This window comes from Panthera uncia, assembly GCF_023721935.1.
Source record: "Panthera uncia isolate 11264 chromosome C1 unlocalized genomic scaffold, Puncia_PCG_1.0 HiC_scaffold_4, whole genome shotgun sequence".
In the NCBI taxonomy this organism is placed as follows: domain Eukaryota; kingdom Metazoa; phylum Chordata; class Mammalia; order Carnivora; family Felidae; genus Panthera; species Panthera uncia.
In genome coordinates, this window is record NW_026057585.1 from 96,185,005 (window position 1) to 96,203,886 (window position 18,882).

An 18,882-nucleotide genomic window follows, 5' to 3' on the forward strand; every position below is an offset into this window, starting at 1 on the left:
GAAAAATGTCCTTCTACAAGAAGATTCTTTATACGTTTCTGTATCAAAGGTCTGTTTGTGATAAACCCTATTGTCATTTCTCTGAATAGGCCTTTATTTTTCTCGTTCCTGAAAGATAACTCCTAGTCCACAATTTCAGGTTTATGTTATTTTTCACATCACTTTGAACATATCGTTCCCTGTCTTCTGACTCCTTTTGATGCTGTTGAGACATCAATTGCCAGTGTAATTGTCATTTCTTTTAGGACAACATCGTTTCTACCTGGTTGCTTTTGGGATTTTTGTTTTTTAATTAAAACTTTTTTAGGGGCACCTGGGTGGCTCAGTCAGTTAAGCATCCGACTTCGGCTCAGATCATGATCTCACGGTCTGTGACTTTGAGCCCCGCGCTGGGCTCTGCGCTGACAGCTTGGAGCCCGGAGCCTGCTTATGATTCTGCATCGCCCTCTCTCTCTGCCCCTCCCCTGCTCTCTCTCTCTCTCTCTCTCTCAAAAATAAATAAACATTAAAAAAATTGTCTTAGTGTTTATTTTTGAGAGAGAGAAAGAGAGAGGACGTGCACAGGCAGGGGAGGGGCAGAGAGAGAGAGGGAGACACAGAATCTGAAGCTGGCTCCAGGCTCTGTGCTGCCAGCACAGAGCCCAATGTGGGGCTCGAACTCATGAGCTGTGAGATCATGACCTGAGCCGAAGTCGGACGCTCAACCAACTGAGTCACCCAGGCGCCCTGATAATGTTTTATAATAACGGGTTGGCTCTGTCCATAGTCGCTAGACTAATAGGTATGAACGTAAGCCCTCAACTACCTGAAGAACTGGACCCACAGAGGTCTGCTGTTGCCAGAGGAAAACCTCTGTGTTCCTTCTGACAATTTTTTCAAAACTTGTAGAAAGCACTCAATAAATGTTTAGAGGACTAATAATGAATCAATAAAGGAATGGGCGGTCAGACAGACTGGTGATGGGACTCACGACATGCTACCCCCAGAATACGGCATCTTGGATATCGTGGACATCTTGGCATCATGGACATCTCAACCTGAGCGTTTGAAAAAATGGCAGAAGCAGGAAAGTCACTCTGACCCCTCCCCCTGTCGTTTCCTGAAACAGGTCCCAAATCTACTACGTGAAAGTTACCCTTCCTGAACCAGGAGGAAAGAGGACATTCTTATCACCGGAGACAGGGAACGTATGGCCAAGAAATCTGTAGAAACCAACCTTTGTTAAACGGACCCTTATATCCCTAGACACTTCTTCACCACTCACTACCCCAGCCCACACCCCTTTGTCCTGTAGGTTCTTCACACATTTTTAAAAAATGTTTATTTATTTTTGACAGAGAGCAAGCGAGCGGGGGTGCAGAGGGAAGGGGCAGAAAGACAGGGAGACAGAGGATCCAAAGCAGGCTCTGTGCCAGAGACCCCCGCCCCCGACGTGGGGCTCGAACTCTGAACCTCGAGATCATGACCTGAGCCGAGGTAAGACGCTCAACTGACTGAGCCACCCAGGCGCCCCGCTCGCACATTTGTTTCTTTGTGTGAAAGGTAGAAACGCTTCCTGCTGTTGTCACTTCAGGCCTTCCTTCTCTTGTGAAGGTTCTCGTAGACGTGTAAACGTCCCATAAAACGTACACGATTTCCCGGTTAATTTTGTCAGTTCACTTTTCAGACCCAGCCAGCGACCCTAAAAGGGTTGAGGAAAACTCTTTCCTTACCTCACTCCCTCCCTCTCTCTGAATAATTAACGTGGCAACACAGGTAATGAGAAACACTGACGTGACACATTTTCAGACCTTACTAATCCATGAGTCAGGCACTATTATTATCCAACTTTTCAGATGAGGAAACTGAGTCACGGTGAGGTTAGGACACTGTCCTGTCTCTAATACAGCCAGTCACAGGGTGCAGTAGGGATTTGACCAAGCCTTGCTGGCTCTAGAGCTGTTTTGGAGGGAGGCTGGGAGAGTTGGAACTTCCAGGCTGTTCTGGAGACTCGTCCCCCGGGCCCAAAGCAAGGGCCCCGCATGTATGGCTGGCTCTGGTCTAGTTTGGGCCAATAGAAGACCTCGATCTCTCCCAGGAGGAGGAGGGCTCGTCTCTGGCTCCCTCATCTGGAAGGCTCAGCGTTGTGTAAGCAAGAAATACAGGATTTGGGAACCAGACCAGTGGCTTCAGCCCTCCTTAGCCAGAGACCAGAGGCAGGAGGAAATCTGCTTCCTGGGGCGGGCAGTTTCCAAAACATACCCCTGAGCTGCCCTGTGGGGAAAGGCAGTCTCTTGCATGCTGTCTTTTTTATTTTAATTTTTTTAATGTTTATTTTACTTTGAGAGAGAGAGAGAGAGAGAGAGAGCAGGGGAGGGTTGGAGAGAGAGGGAGACAGAATCGGAAGCAGGCTCCAGGCTCCGAGCTGTCAGCACAGAGCTCGACACGGGGCTCGAACCCACCAACCGCGAGATCCTGACCTGAGCGGAAGTCAGACGCTTTACGGACTGAACCCCGCCCCGGGCACCCCTTCCATGCGGTCTTTCAACCCCACATGCCTGGTAACAGGGGCCTTGAGGCTGGAACACTTCCTTACCAAGAGATAAAGAGCCCACCCCACACAGCCCGTGCTGACCTTGTCACCTCAAGCGGGAATATCTTTCCCGGTTTCAGGCCCAAGGTGAGCTCTTTTGTTCTGCTTACGGGCGCGTGTCATAGGACAGCCGGCCAAGCCCCACTGCTAGATCTGTCCTCTCGGGGAGGGGAGCGTCCTGCCACTGTGGCAGGAAGGCGGGGAGAGCGAGCCGCTGGCCCCGTGCCAGTTACTGGGAGAGGCCTGCTGGCCACGGGGGACTGCCGCCAACCGCCAAAACTCATCTTGCTGCCTCCTCGGCGTGAGCAAAGCATGATTCATCCAGTGCTGGACTGCATCCCTTTCCCGGGTGCCTCTGGCCACAGGGTGCAGCGGGCAGAGCTGTCTGATGTCCTCCCTGAAACTGATACCCGGTGCGTGGTGTTCTGCTCAATGTGGCCACTTGTCCCCACCCCCACCTCCCAGCCCAAGCCACCAACATTGTCCTTTCAGAGCGTAAGTCAGATTGTGTCCCATTCTGTGCAAAGCCCTCCAGTGGCCCCCATCTCACTCAGAAAGAGCCCAAGTCTGGGGCGCCCGGGTGGCTCAGTCAGTTAAGCGTCCGACTTCGGCTCAGGTCAGATCTCGTAGTTCGTGGGTTCGAGCCCCTCATCGGGCACTGCGCTGACAGCTCAGAGCCTGGTGCCTCCTGCGGATTCTGTCTCCCTCTCTCCCTGCCCCTCCCCCACTTTCTCTCTCTCTCTCTCTCTCTCTCTCTCTCAAAAATAAACATTAAAAAAAAAAAAGGCGCCAAAGTCCTCGAAATGACCTACTAACCCTTTGCCAGCTGGTCCCTGCTGCCTTTCTGACCTCATTCCTCCATCCCTCCCTTGGCTCCAGCTGATCGGCCTCCTGGCCCTCCTGGCCATGCCCGGTAACAGGCTGGACAGGAACACACCCGCTCAGGCCTTCCTATGTGCTGTTCTCCTGCCTGCAACCTCACGCCAGATGCAATCCCCTGACACTTGGGGCTTTTTTTTTTTTTTTTTTTTTTTTTTTTGTCTGATTCTGGTAGCCCAGCATCTAGAAACCTCCCAGTTCCCATAGGCTCTTGGCTGCTTGTTGAATGGATGTTACAAAATCAGTCTTGAGACATGCTGCGTGGAAAGGGGGCACCCTGCTGGTGGCCCTCGCTCTCTCTGGGCCTCTGATGGCACTCTTCTTGCAGGACAGTCCTCCGGCTCCTGGGGCCACTTGGTCTGCATGGTCAGGGCGCCAGAGTAGCCTGGAAGTTTAAGTCACGGTCCCCCGCCCCCGGAGCAGCCCTTGGCCAGTGACCGGAAAGCCCAGCTCCCTTGCTTTGTACTGAGTCACACGCTGCATTCAGGGTCTGCTTCTGGGGATGCCCACCTAGGATTGGAACCTTCCTCTGCCCCCCATAAAGATCCGGTCAGACTTGAGGGATCTCTGGCTATACTATCCCCTCTGCTTGACACAGGCTCTCTTAGCTGTCCCCCCCCCCACCCCCCTCACCTTTTCATTCCCTTTGGAAATCTGACATATTCACAACATACACACGGGAGCATGCGCCCACTGGAGGCCTCCCATGTGCCAGGAACTGGTAGAAACCAGAGAATTGGAACTTGGGTTTTAGTCCCATTCCTCGAAGGCCACACCCCTCCCCAACCCAAGGCCGCCTCAACCATGACCTTGAGGGGTGTTTCCTTCCAGTCCACTCTTCAATATTTCACCACACGTACCCTCATGAACGACATACAGGATTGCTTGGAGGTTTTTAAAGTCATGCTAACACTCTCATATTGCACACGCCATTCTGCAACCTGTTTTGCTCACAACAGGGGGACCGATGTCCATAGAAATAGGTCTGGGGCACCTTGGTGGCTCAGTTGGTTGAGCATCCGACTCTCGATTTTGGCTCAGGTCATGATCTTGCAGTTTGTGAGATCGAGATCCACGATGGGCTCTGCACTACCAGCGAGGAGCCTGCTTGGGATTCCCTCTCTCTCTCTCTCTCTCTCTCTCTCTCTCTCTGCTCCTCCCCTGCTTGCACTCTCGCTCTCTCTCATAAAATAAACTTTAAAAGAAAAAAAGAAATTGGTCTGGTTTATTCATTTGAACTGCTGAACCATAGCCACAGGATGAATACAGCACGGATTATCTATCCGTCCCCTTCTGATGGTGAAGCTAGTTCCAGGTTTCTTACAGCTGCAGCCACTCACCAACCCTTGGTCCAGAGCACAGGTTCGGTCCCAGAGGTTCCTTTCGGAGCTCCTGCCTCCTGACAGCGGACTCCTAATGTCTATTCCCTGAGAGCAGGCACCAGGGTTCAGCCCTGCAGCCCCAGGCACTTGCCGCAGCAGGCACTAAGCCCCTTAGGACAGATGGACACAGGAGGATGGTGGGGTTGTGCACTAGGCTTTGATCTCTTTGTGCCAGGGACAATCCAGGACGGCCTGGGGAAGTCCAGGCACATGAGGCCCGGAGATCAACACTCAGTCCAGTCGGAGTGGAGCGGGACCCTGGCCATGGGACGCTTGGGGCTTCTGGACAGGTGTTGGTCCTGCTCAGCCCTCACACCAAGACACAGGGTCTGCCAGGGAGATGTCACCCTTTGCCTACTGACCCCACGTCATCACAGGCTCAAGGAGCAACCCACCAACGCTGTTACTTCGGGAACTTCCCAAGGGCCAGGCACTGCACTCTTTGTGTGTGGCATCACCCTCCGGGCGGGCATTAGCCCTTTTCCAGAAGACACTGAGGTCAGAGATGTTAAGTTGCTCAAAGGCACATAGCCAGGAAGTGGCAGAGAGGGATTCAAACCAATACCCAAGTCATCTGATTCAGAGACACACATGCCCGTCTGCCACACCAAAGAGGGCCCTCCTCTGCCCAGGCCCCGGCGAGGGCAAAGCTGGGTGCACGGCAGGCCCAGCTGGTCGTGAGCCCAGGCTTCCTCCCGCCACGACAGAACTGGCAACTAAGCCCAGTTTCCCTGGGGACTCAAAGGAGAAATCTTCTCAGGAATGACAGGTCCCGGACCCAGCCCGGCTGGGAGATTAAACGTGGCTCAAAACACACCCAGCTACAGATTCCCCAAGCTTTTAATGCCGTGGCTCTGGGAAGGGCAGCTGGAGGCTGCAGAGGGTCTCAGGTGCTGCCGACACCCCTCCGTCTCCGGCCCCAAGGTCCCCAAGCACCGAGTGACCAGGCAGCGAGAAGCCCAGGGACCTCACTGTCACGCTGCACTGCTCCTGGGACTGAGGGCTGAGTACCACTTAAAGCTCTCAGAGCTTCTGCGGGTGGGGTCAACAAACTGTGGGCAAGGCCTGGCCCAGGCGGAGCTCGGCCTGGGGCTGCACGGGCGGGTGAGGAGAGACCAGGTTCCCAGCCTCACTGGCACGGGCCAGTGAGCTACCCTGAAGGGAGAGGAGGTCTCAGGGAGTCTGGGACAGGTATGCATGGGGCTCCTGGCCACTCGGGGCACCTGATTCAGGCAACCCCTGAGATGAGGAACAGGAGAACACAGTCCAAGGTGGGCGGGGCGGGGGGGGCATCTAGAACACCATCCGAGGCGCAAGGAAGGTGGTGCAGCCTGAGCCGCCTCCACGGTCTGTCATACTGGCCCCAGGCTGGGGCCCGGCAAAGCAGCCTGGCTTCAGTACCCTTGCGGGGCGTGACCCCTGCTCTCTGAGCCTCCGAAAGGGTCCGCGGGCGCCTCTGATGAGTCAATCGTCTGGTAGTCGCTGCGCTCCTGTGACGGTCCGAGGAAACCTAGGGGCGGGGGGACATGGGGGTAGGGGAGAAAAAAATGAAGGGTGAGGACTCGCGATGTTCTACCCACCCACCCCCACCAGGAGGGCCCTGGGACAGGGATGGCGAGAGCACCGCCCCCAAGCTACTGGCATATGTGCAGCCAATCCTCCCATATCCCTACAGAGCAGGCGTCTTGTTGCCCCCCGCTTTACAGACGGGAAAACTGAGTGTCAAAGAGGTGGACTGACTTGCCTGCGAGCAGGGAGCTTGAAGTTGGGGACACTAAGAGTCAAGCCAAGGCAGCACGAGTGCTCTCGGCCACCACGCTCGGCCCTGCACAGTGCACGCTTAGCAACTCGAGGAGAGGGTGCCCAGCCCCGGGCCCACAGGCTCCTCTCCGAGGCACAGTGGACACCGTGTTACTGCGTACAGAAGGCCCAGAGCTGGCACAGCCGCAGAGCCCAGAGCGCTGGGCTGGGGGTGCCAGGTAGGTGAGAGGGTTCGAGGTGCCCATGCCCTCCCTCCCATCCCTGCCCTGCACATCTGTCCCGTGATCCGGAGCAGGTCCCAAGGGCTAAGGGCGCCAGCTCCTTCATGTGTCCAACGGGAGGAACGTTACTGGCTCTCCCCAACCCCCCGGCAGTGCTGAGGTCAGCCAGGGGGAGGCCACAGGCCACCCCTGCCCTGGCCCAGCTGCTCCCCTGGGCAGGTCATGGGCCCCTCTGGGCCTCTCTTCTCCAGACGGAACAGGGCAAGACTGCCCCCCAGCCTCTCCCTACTTGTCTGAGATGAGATGTCAGAGAGAACAGGAGAACGGCCTGGCCACCATGAGAGGGGTACAGCTCAAAGCCGGTGTTGGAGGGGTAGCGGTGGGCCGGAACGGGGGAGGGGTGACACAGATGTCAGCAGGGAGAGCACCTGGGGCTCAGCCGAGGCTCCCGCGGCCCATGCCATGCCAGCGCCTTCTTCCTTGGCCACCCAGACCCCACATGGCAGGAGGGGAGGCTCCAGGCTGCTACCGCCCAGAGCTGCCTCGGAACTGGGGCACACCGAGCTGTATCCGTGCTCGGGCTAATAGGGGGGGTCCGGTCGCCACCCCCAACTCTGCCCACGGCCTGATGCCGGGGAAAGCTCCCAGCAGGCTGGGATGGGAGCACAGGGCTGGTGCAGCAGAAGCCGGAGCTTGTACGCCTCCTGGCCTGGGGTTCAGCGTCCACACCACACTCCTCCCTGCACCTTGAGCCTTTGTCCCCAGGGCAAGGACGGCCCACTCAGGCAGGGGCTGTGGGCCAGGCTAGACAGAGTCAGCGGAGACGAGGAAGGCGCTGCCAGCACCTGGGCCGGGGACAGGACAGTCAGGGAGCCGGCCGCAGGTGGTGGCCTCACCAATATGGAGCAGGAGCTCACCCCCACGCTCCCGGTACATGTGGTAGACGAAGCAGCAGGACAAGGGCTTGAGGAGCAGGCTGAGGATGGCCATGCCGGCACCAAAGCGCTCCGTGTCCGAGAAGCCGGTCCGCTGGTAGAAGATGCTGATGTGGACGATGTCCAGGAAGATGGTGGCCGCCAAGCCACCCAGAAACTGCAAGACAGGCCAGGCGCAGGGCCCGTGGTGACCATGTGTTACCAGGGCTTAAGAGCGTGCCGGCGCCCTATCATGCCCTCATGCCCCCGCCCCCCACCCTTCCCATATACCAGACCGGAAGCTCTGTCTGTGCCCTCCTGTGTCCTCAGGCTTTGCTGCAAAACACATCAGCAAGCAGGAAGGACCCTGTGGATGAGGCGCCTGCCCGAGGACTGTAGCACCGAGTACGGGGACGTGGGGACGCGGGGACCCGGTCCGGACCTAGCCTGTGGCTCCACCAGAGCCCCACCCCCCACCACTGCCCCTGTTGCCCTTGAGGCCATGATGGGGCACGAGACTTAGCTCCAGAACCTCCAAGACAGAGGTCCCTTGGAGTTCACCCAATCTGTCTCCAGCACCAGGGAAGTCCTTCCTCGGTCATCCTGACGGGCCGGTGCTGGAGCGCCCACCGCCCGCCGGGGCGTAGCGGGTGTCCATGACAGAGCTCAGCAGGGCTGTGTCCACTCTGATCTCGTAAGTACAGGAGCTCCCTCTTCGTGGGTCTCCAGCCACATCCCTCCCCACCAGAACCTAGAGGCGGGTTACAGGAAAGGGGTCCAGTGCCATCGAGGAGCGGCCACTCTGGGGCGCCTGGGGGGACCCCACCCGTGCCACTCTCTCGGGGAAGGCCCTGAGCAGACTCGGGGCGCTCTGGGCCCGGCAGGCCGAGAAGCAGGCCAAGCTAGTGAAGACACACGTGGGCTGGTAGCCTGGGTGGGCTCATTCCCAAGGCTTTAGGGAATGGAAAACGGGGGCACTAAGAGGAGAGAGGATCCAGATGGGTGAGGGGGAGACTGGGGGGGGGGGGCCACGACCACCCTGAAGCCAGTCCTCTCGCTGCGTCCCCTGCCTCACCAGGCTTATGGCGTCGATGGAGTCCCTCTGAGCAACGGCCCACACGCCCAAGGCCAGGATGGTGAAGTTTGCCCAGGGATAGGGGCCCTCGAACGCTATGCAGCCCCTGTGGGAAGAGGCACCGGAGTCACATGAGGTGACCGCCCCCCAGGTGCCCGCCCCCTCCAGCTCCCAGGCCTCAGGGCCCTCTGATGTGCCATCTGCCCGGCTCCAGGGCACCTCCCCTGCCCTGGAAATGTCAGCAAGCAAATCCCCTTGGCGTCACTTCCCAAAGGGACCCCGAATCCGGCCATATCCCTCCAGCTCCAAAACACCATCCTCCCCTAGATACATCCACGGACTGATCTCTGTGGCCTCTGCCCACCGGTCTCTCACTTCCATTCCTGCCCTTCCAGGGGCGACGATGTCGCTCTCCTGCTAAGAATTCTCCAGCAGTTTCCCGTCCCACTTGCAGTGAAATACAGACCCTTCCCTTGGCCTAAGGAGCCCTGTGGGATCCGGCCCGTGACACAGACTCTTACGGCCCAGCCACTGCCCGTGCTGTGTCCTCTACCCTGAACACTTGGCCCTGTTGTGTTACTTTAGTCTCAGCCCAAACGTTACCTCTGAGACTCTTTCCCCGACCACCTAATTTTAAGTACCACCTTGTCACTTTCTAACACAACACCCGCCCGTATCTTCTGTTCTGGGGGATCGTTACCAACTCCTGACGGATGTGTTTACGACCTGTCAACCCAATGACGCTATTAGCACAAAGGCCCTGCTAGCGACTAGCACAGTTCTAGATGCTTTAAAGGAACTCATCTATGTGCATTTATGTTCGCAACTCTAGAAAGGGAGCACAAATTACCGGCCTCGCTTTTAAACATGAGGAAGGTGAGGCACAGAGAGATCAGGTAACGTGCCCAGGGCCACTCGGCTTCTAAGTGGGGGAGCTGGGATTTGAACTCCAACAGCCTTAGCCCTTTTCCAGAAGACACTGGAAGACACCGCCATTGACGCAGGCAGTGTACCTTGAAGTCTGCAAAACGCACACAGAGGCTCACCTGTTTCCAGTCCTGGTTTGGCAGAGAAATCTCCCCAGCAGCTCAACCGTCTATTTCATTAGGCGGCAATAATGAAAATCAGCCCTGCAATCCTCGAGCCTCCCTTTGTGGCCCCAGGGAGTGTGGGATGAGCACTGCCACGCCTCTCCCCCACAGCTCCTGAGGGATGCGCCATCCATATACCCATCTGACAGATGGAAACCAAGGCCCCAAGCGGTGGGTGGGCCACTTGCCTAAGGCAACCCGGCTGGACCCTGGCTGGGCCAGGACCTGCCCGGGTCCATCTAATCCTGAATCTGCCATCTCTGGGCAGGAGTGTGATGGAAGAGTAAGGGTCTGTCCCCAAGCAAGTGACCACCCTGCGTCTCTCAGCTCATACAATATCTACTTGCTGAGCCACTGAGCTAAGCCACAGAAGGCGCTCAGCCCAGCGGCCGGCCCCGAGACACCCTCAATAAATGTTAGCGGTTATGACAGTTTCTAAAGCTATGCTTTCACCTTCCAGCGACCTTACAAGGTAAGGAGGGGTATCGGTAATACCGTCATTGTGCAGGTGAGAAAATGACTCAGGGGGTCTAAGTTTCCTCTGGAAACTGCCTGCCCCTCATACATTCTTGGGACGTGGGGAGCTTGCTGAGGACGTTCTTGGCAGAGGTGCTATTTGGCTTTGGAACTGGCCAGGAGACCCGCGGACAAGACCCAAGCGACACACGGACAAGAACCTGGCGATATGTGCACCCAGATCCTGGGAGACAGGTGGACACAGAGCCAGGACACCTGTGGAGTCACTCACCAGGTCGTCAGCAGCCAGTGAACCAGGAGGATCGTCTGCGGCACAGAATAGGGGAGAGGGAAAGAAAAGATCTATGAATGTGACCACCAGATGGCGGGGGGGGGGGGGGGGGCGCGGCGGAGCTTTTGCAGCCAGAAAACACAGGACGCAAGCCCCTGTCTAGCACCTAAGAGGGCTTCGCAAATACAGGAGGGGAAGAGCAGGGGGAGGGGTGGGGGTGGGGAAGCAGGCCTTGAGGGTCTCGGCAAGGAACGTGGATTTCATCCTCAGTGCATGGAGGGGACGCCACCAAAGGCTTTTCTGCAACGAAGTAACCTGGTATGGTTTAAGAAAAAAAAAAATCCCTCTGGCTTCTTTTCTAAATGTCTACACTATTCCACCCCTCTTATCGCCCCAGATGTCCTTAAAAATCACAGCCTCCATTACTGGAACTGGTCTCTCCTCCTGGTAATCAAAAGGGCCCTGCTTGGAAAGCAGACGGAGGAGGGAGCAGATGCTATGGGGAGGGCAGGGCGGCTGTGAGTTGGCGTTTCCGAAGGAGGGCACTCGGTGCTAAGGGGTAAGCGGGGACCCGCCAGGCAAAGGGGAGGAGAGAAAGGTGTTCTGAGCTGGCGCGTGACAACAGGAACGGGGAGGCAGGAAGGGGAAGAGGGAGTGGTGCTGAACCCATGGGGGGCCAGGAGCCCCAAGTCAGGAGCTTCAATGGGGTCCCAGTGGTGGATGGGGGACCCTGAAGGAGTTACTCAAGGGATTGGTGGGGGTCAAGCTGGGAGGGGGGGGAATGCCGAGAGCATGGGGAGGGGATAGCGTGCCCGCCGGCCCGGAGAGCGGAGAGCCAGGGCAGGCAGAGCACGGGTGTATAGTGAACGGCCCCGGCTTCTGGACTGGTGAAAGGGCAGAAGTGGGGGTTGCCACCTGCAAGAAAGAACCCTGGCTAGGGAGGGAGAAGCCCCTCGAGAGGAGTTACCACTTACTGTGCACATACTCTGTGCCAAAAGCCTTACACAACCTCTTTGGGGCCTCAGAACAGCCTCTGGAACAGTCATGAAGCTCATTCCCATTTTGGGGGGCCTGGCTAGCTCAGTTGGGGGAGCATTCGGCTCTCGATCTCTGGGTCATGAGTTCAAGCCCACGTTGCGTGGGTAGCGATTACTTCATAAAATTAAATAAAATAAAAGATCATTCCCATTTTACAGATGGGAAAACTAGTCTCCGAGGAATATCAAGTCGATCCAGATTCCATAGATGGCAAGTGGTAAAACCAGAGTTCAATTGTAAGTGTGCCTCCGGGGCACCCAACTTTGCAGCGGAGGCCCGGGCTTTCAGCGGAGCAAAGCCATTTGAACTTTCGACAAATGTGGACATTTTCTGCACATGGGGGAGGTGAAATCCAGAGCAGATGGCTGGGATGTTCCGCCCCAGTGCGAGTGAACCAAAAAAGCTTTGGTGCCATGGCCCAAAAGCTCAACAGACTAGGAGAATAGTTCTGTAAGGACTGATGCTCCTGACTTTATGGAGGTCCCAAGACTCTGAAAAAAACAAGTCTGTACAGTATGGGAGGCTGGCGCTAGAAGGAATCTTCGAGGGGCACCTGGCTGGCTCAGTCGTTAGAGCATCCGACTCTTGACCTCAGGGCTGGGAGTTCGAGCCCCACGTTGGGTGTAGAGATTACTTAAATAAATAAAACTTAAAAAAGAAAAAGGAATCTTCACGACTGGCTACCTTTGTTTACTACCGAGCGCTTCCTAAGTGTCAGACCCCCATACTAGGTACTTTCTATACACGGACGCACCTCATTCTTACAGTCCGTGGAGGTGCCATTTACAGTTGAGAAAACTGAGGCTCAGAGGTAAGTCAGTGGCAGAGCCACTCAACAGATTCAAATCTGACCATTAGCCCAGTGTTGTCTGACTGCCAGGCCTCTCTGGGCCTGGGCAGATGTGCTCTTCCCGTTACAAAGATGGGGAAACTGAGGCAGAGAAGTCTTAGTCTGCCACGGGGTTGTTAAAATGTTTTTTGCAATGTTTGTTTATTTTTGAGAGACAGAGAGAGACAGAGCGTGAGCAGGGGAGGGGCAGAGAGAGAGAGAGGGAGACACAGAATCCGAAGCAGGCTCCGGGCTCTGAGCTGTCAGCACAGCGGGCACGCAGGGCTCGAACTCACAGGCCATGAGATCATGACCTGAGCTGAAGTCAACGCTTAACTGACTGAGCCACCCAGGCACCCTTTCCTTTTATTTATCTTTTTAATGTTTATTTATTTTGAGAGGGGGGAGGGACAGAGAGAGAGAGAATCCCAAGCAGGGTCCGTGCTGTCAGTGCAGAGCCTGACACGGGGCATAAAGTAGGGCAACATGAGAAAATAGAGGATCTCATGAACCATGAGGTCACGACCTGAGCTGAAATCCAGAGTCAGATGCTTAACCGACTGAGCTACGCGGGTACTCCTGCCATAGGTTGTTTTTTTTTTTGTTTTTTTTTTTCCCAGAGGCTTAAGAGATGCGATCTCATGGTGCTCCTTTTCTCAGGCATTTATACTTTAACCCGGCATCCCTGGCACCTGCTAGGCACCCGCCCTGGGGACTCAACGGTGAGCAGAGGAGATGTGGTGCCCTGCGAGCCTTCCAGAACTTTTACATGGTGGAGGACACCTGCTGATCAGATCATCACCTTAGAAACGAAGGCTCCAGTGAGAACCTCTTCCAGAAGGAGGGTGATAGCAAAGGAACCAGAGACCCATTCTACAGCCGGGTGGGGTGGGGCCGTGGGGTGGTTCTGAGGGAGTGACTTTAAAACAAATATTTTATGTTTATTTAGTTTTAAGAGAGAGAGAGAGCACGAGCAGGGAAGGGGCAGAGTGAGAAGGGAGACCCAGAATCCGAAACAGGCTCCAGGCCCTGAGGTGTCAGCCCAGAGCCGACACGGGGCTCGAACGCGCGAACTGCAAGATCATGACCTGAGCCAAAGTCGGAAGCTCAACCCACTGGGCCACCCGGGTGCCCCGGGAGTGACTTTTAAGCAGGGGATTAACTAGGGGCAAAGATCAAAGAAGAGCCTTTCAAGCAGAAGGGACGGAGCCTGCAAAGGCTCTGTGGCAGAAGGAAACATGGAACCTTCTGGAAACTGAAAAGAAGCCAATGCAGTCGGACCGAAGAGGAGAGCAGAGGACGGACAGGAAGCTGGGGGGTGGGCAGGGCTGGGCCTGGGAGGTGTGGGAAAGAATTCTGATCTTTATCTCAAGAGCTAACCACCACCACCCGGTCTGTCTTAACAGGAAACCCTACCCACAAGAGGGGAGAAGTCTTGCCTCGAAGGCCACAGCACGTGACCAGTCGCGAGAGTCCTGGTGTCCGGCTTTTGGACTAAGAGAAGACACTGAGAAAGACAGCACAGGGGAGGCGGCTCACATCACCACCTTCCTCCTGAAAATCAACACCTAAGCCTTCCGCACTGCTGGCTTCTATTCCAGGAACCGTCTTAATTTCCAAGTGCTCTGTTTCCTCCATTCAGACCATGCACACAACGGGCCCCGCAGAGCTCTGCCTGATTAAGGGGAGCTGGATGAGGAGCAGGCCCCCAGGGTGCCCGCCGATGCCCAGGCAAGCCTGTGGGGAAATCGCTCTGTGTCACCTGTGAGATAAAGATTTGTCCTGGAGCCGAAAAGACCCGTAAATGCAGCGAGCGCCTGCCTAACGTCCAAAACTATGCCATCTGTTTGGGGAAGAAAAGAGTGCAACCTGGAAATACTGAGGATCCTTGAAGACACAGGGTGTCCCCACCATGTGACAGACATCATTTTTGTTTTATAAATACTGAAGAAATTAAGCACCTTTTGATCATGTCTCTTAAGGCCCTGGGAAAAGGAACCCACAGAAGACTAAGCCTCAGTTTCCTCATCGTTGTAGTGAGAGGACACGCCCACCCAGGCCTAGAGTCCAGGAGAGCTCCAACCAGACACCGAGCCAAATGGGCCCTGCCCTTCCCGACACAGGAGGGAACAGTGACTCATCTCAGCACAGAGAACTGTCTGCCGGCTGTTGGGGAGGTTTCTGGGAACCAAGGGGACACCAGGGATTCTCAGGTACTGCCTGAGAGACTGGGGGATGGGGCGGGGGGGGGGGCGCTGGGCTCTGAGAACGTGCCTGGGCAGCCCTTCCTGGCTGGGCAAGAGGACAGAGACCTGAGCTCCTGGACTCTTCATACAGTGCTCGGCACAGGGGGCCTGCCTGGCTCTTCCCCAGGCAGCATCCAATGTGTCAGAAGACTGGGGAGGGGAGGGCCAATGGGCCACGGCAGCCAGGGGTCACAGGATGCTGGACTGGAGACCTGGGTTCTGATCCAGGGGCCATGTCCCTTTGTGTCTGTGCCCCAGGGTCCTTCTCTGTGAAATGGAGGCAATACCTATGTCCCCATATGTCCCAGCGGGGTGCCTCAACTGTAGAGAGACAGCGTCTGATAGTTACTGTACGTATCCAGTCATGCCAAGTACCCCCGTGAACAGGCATCTTGGAACAGCGTCAATAACACAATTCCTGTTACTGATGAGGACCTGTCTGCCATGTGTCTACACTGCCCTGAACACTTGGACCATGTCACCCTGCAACTGTATGGGGGAGAGAGTATGAAGGTTCTTTTACTTGTGAAGAAACGGAGGCAGTGAGAGATTAGGTCACTGGCCCAAACTGGAACACTTATAAACAAGAGAGCTCAGATGCAAATCTCCGAATCGGTCTGTCTGGTCTGAGTTTTTCTGCTAATAAAAATGTAATGCCCCAGGGCGCCTGGGTGGCTCAGTCAGTTAAGCGTCCGACCCTGGATTTCGGCTCAGGTCATGATCTCACGGTCCATGAGTTCGAGCCCCACGTTGGGCTCTGTGCTGCCAGCTCAGAGCCTGGAACCTGCTTCAGATTCTGTGTCTCCCTCTCTCTCTGACCCTCCCCCGTTCATGCTCTGTCTCTCTGTCTCAAAAATAAACATTAAAAAAATATGTAATGCTCCACCAACTTCTGGACCACTGGATCCTTCTCTTAGCACCCTAGAAGGTAGGGTTTATTTTTATCCTCTTTTTACAGTGAGGAAACTGATACTCAGGTTAAGAAACCTGTTCAAGGTCACACAGCTAATAAGTAGCAAAGTCTATGCTACAAGGTCGGGATCTGGAGGAGAAAGGGAAGGGTGGATGGAAATGAGGTTTAAGCAGAAGGGAAGGCTAAGGGGAACCCAAGCGGTCATGTGGACGATGACTTAGACCCCTTGTTTGCCACTAGAGGGCCCATGGACGAATGGGGTTGGGTGTGGGGGAGATTCCTAGACAGGTGGTAGACAGACCTAAGGTCAACCTACAGATCAATGTCTGGAATATAGTTCTATTAGTCCTGTGTAAACGTTCAGCAGCCTGTTACGTGAGGCAGTAAGACCGCCCAGGGCAGCTAAGGCTGAGGGACCCACGTCAGGAACGCCACAGCGGGGAGGCAGAGTCGGGCGGTGGTTAACTGCCTGGGCAATGAGGCCAAAGATTTGGATCTGATCCTGGCTCCATGATGTAGAAGCTGTGTGATCTCGGGCAAGTTACCGGATCTCCTGGAACTTCTGTTTGCTCATCTGTGAAGTAGGGACAATAACGCCCGGGTCATAGAGTTGTCATGTGGATCTAGCGGCACAGGGAGGTAGAGAGGTACGTGAAACACGCAACACAGTGCCTGCCAGGGAGGCAGCCCTCAGCACACGGCCATCCTCGTTACTCCCGTCAGGAAGTCGGCTTCCTAATTTTTAACCGAATGCTGCTATTCCCTGGCCCCTCCTCCCGAAGATCTTTTCTCACAAGACCTCATGGACCCAAGTCTACTCTGTTCTCAGCTTGTCGCAATGTCATTTCTGCAGCTCAGGACTTGCCTCTCGGATGGGGCTCAGTTAGGGGCTGCCCTTTGGGTAAAGGGCCTGTGGCAGCTGTTTCTTTCACCTGTCACCACTGACCACTCTGGCTGGGCTGGGCACAAGCCGGCATCCAACCAGTTGCCAAGGAATGTATGAAATGAGGGGGTGGGGGCCACAGGGGTGCGTTTTCCCAGCTCCCCGGGGGTCCTGATCTCAGAACATCCCACTTGGGTGCCTCCAGGGAAGGAGTCAACAGCCGCTCTCTATAGGGTGGCCGGATTTAACAACAACAAGACAGAACGCCCAGTGAACTCTGAAGTTTGGTTAATAAACAGTTTGTTAGTATGTCCCGAATACTGCCTAATACTTATGCCTAAAAGTAACTCGTTGTTGGTCTGAAATTCAAATTCAGCTGGATGTCCTGTATGCTACCCGGCAAACCTGTCCCCTCAGAGCCTCCTAGTACTTCCTTATCTCTGACTGGTAGCATCGGTGACCTTTGGAAATATGGGGTCTTGTTTCTGCCTAGGGAACAGCCAGCCATGTCACTCTGGGGCACCGAATACCAGGACATAACCTGTGGGTGCATTTGGCCTGTTAGGCACATGAAGTTGCTCAAAAACAAAGGAAGCCCCAAAGGGACTAAGGCTCCCCCAGTGGATGGAAACCATCAAGGCAGAAGTCAGTCCTAACTGGAGGCCAGGAAAGGACCTGGCTTTGAAGTCTGACCCCAGTTGGTCCAAAGCCTGACTCTGCCACTGAATCCCTGTGGGACCTCGGCAGGTTACTTATCGGACCTGAGCCGGAAGTTTGCTCCTCTGTAAAAAGGTGACAGTATCGGCTTTCTCAGAAGGTGGCTGCGATCGAGTAAACAACCTGGCTCCCGGGAATGAGGAGGGTTCCCTGCCCTCTCCATTCCCGCAGCTCTGCCCCTCACCTGATTCTCTCCTAGCGATTATTGTAGGCAAATCTGTCATCAGAGAAAAGGCAGCCGGCACTGACTCACAACTGCCCGGAGCACAGGGGATGTTGACCCCAACAAACCGCAGCTGCCCTCCTGTAAACCTCTTAGGCTGGAAGCTTCAGGGAGGCAAATGGCATTAAGGAAAACCTGCCCATGTGGAGTCCGAACACGACCCCGTCTAACAATCCGCAGACGGATCACGTGTTGTCTTGTAGCCCTCTAGGCGTTAGATTCCTTTGGTGCTGGACGCCACGCGTGCTAAGTGCTTCGTCACTGGGGAGTAAGAGGCCATTCCTGGATATAGCCTCAAGGGGGAGGGCGCCCAGACCCAAAATGGCAGGTCTGGCCCAAGGCTCACACCTTGCTGCCCAGGGCCAAAGGTCCCAGCCCCTCGCTGGCAAACTCAGCCCAGAAGCGGAGGCCGCCGGCGGTGGGCGGGGAGAAAATGAAGAAGCCGCTGGCATCTTGAGGAGCTGAGGACACGCCACAGGAAATGAAGACACCCCAGAAAGGCTCTCAGCGTCCTCCTAAGTGTATACGGTGGGGGTTTTCTGCTTTTAAGTAACTTCTCTCGGAGTTCCCGTTTTCTTAAGAAACAGAGACGCTGCACTGATCAACTTTGGAAAAAGCACTCGTCTGGGAATTTCGGCTTTTCTTAACCCGATTAAGCCAACAAAGCCGCAGGGCGGTGCTGGGCGTGCAGGTGAAAGGTCTGCCCCCCTCTCTCTGGGAAAGGGCAGGTGTCCAGCCGCCGAGACCCCCGTCGGGCTCTCAGCGCCCGCCCCCAAGTCCGCCCCTCCCACCCTCTCCGGGGGGAATTCTGGGCTCCTGGGCCGAAGCGATCCTCCCGCCCCCGCCGCCTCCAGCTCCCTCGCGGTCTTCCCTGCCGGCCCTTCCCTGGATCCCTTTCCTTTTCCGGTCTGCGCATCTCCTTCCCGGCTCGGCTCCACGCACTCTTTCTCTCTACTACCCCTCTTGCCCCAAGCTCTTGATCCCCTCACCTCTAAAATCCTTCTTGGAAAAAAAAAGCAAACGCCCGACACACTCTGGAGGGCCCGCCCCGCCCGCGCCCCGCCCTGCCCGTCGCCACCTTCAAGTTCACGGTAGGGAGCTCCATCCCGAGCTAGGCGGAGGGCACCTGCGCCGCGGCCGCGGGGGCTCCTGGGCTCCGAACTCCGGGCGCAAACTTGCCTTGCCCCGCCCCGCCCCGCTTCGGCCACTCCACCTCCAGAGCCGCTCCGGGCCACGTGAGGCGGGCCACGTGATCGCTGCCCCGTTGCTAGGAGACGGCGTCCGGCGGCGCCCGCCCTCCTCCGGGTTTCCAGCTCCGGCCGCCTCGGAGGCAGTTCCCGCAGGCGGTTGGAGAACGCTGGGGTTCGTGTCGCCAAGGGCGCAGTATCTC

General features: G+C 56.1%; 1 protein-coding gene across 2 annotated transcripts; it reads right to left on the reverse strand.

The window, feature by feature from the left end:
- Positions 1-4,658: 4,658 nt before the first annotated feature.
- Positions 4,659-18,680, reverse strand: AGTRAP (angiotensin II receptor associated protein). Of its 2 annotated transcripts, none has more exons than XM_049618099.1 (5): positions 18,571-18,680; positions 10,644-10,678; positions 8,805-8,910; positions 7,733-7,907; positions 4,659-6,343 (listed from the first exon to the last, which is right to left on the reverse strand). In XM_049618099.1, the coding sequence occupies exons 1-5, from the start codon at positions 18,595-18,597 to the stop codon at positions 6,228-6,230; spliced, it is 459 nt and encodes a 152-aa protein (XP_049474056.1). In that variant the 5' UTR covers positions 18,598-18,680; the 3' UTR covers positions 4,659-6,227. The 2 variants fall into 2 exon arrangements, with proteins under 2 accessions (XP_049474056.1, XP_049474055.1); XM_049618098.1 differs by having other exon boundaries at positions 7,712-7,907.
- Positions 18,681-18,882: the final 202 nt, after the last annotated feature.

Coding starts and splice junctions, on each gene's coding strand:
- AGTRAP (XM_049618098.1), bottom strand. CDS start 18,597: ATGGAGCTCCCTACCGTGAACTTGAAG. Junction 10,679..18,570: donor TCCCTACCGTGAACTTGAAG/GTGGCGACGGGC, acceptor TCTGTGCCGCAG/ACGATCCTCCTGGTTCACTG. Junction 8,911..10,643: donor CACTGGCTGCTGACGACCTG/GTGAGTGACTCC, acceptor CTCTTCCCACAG/GGGCTGCATAGCGTTCGAGG.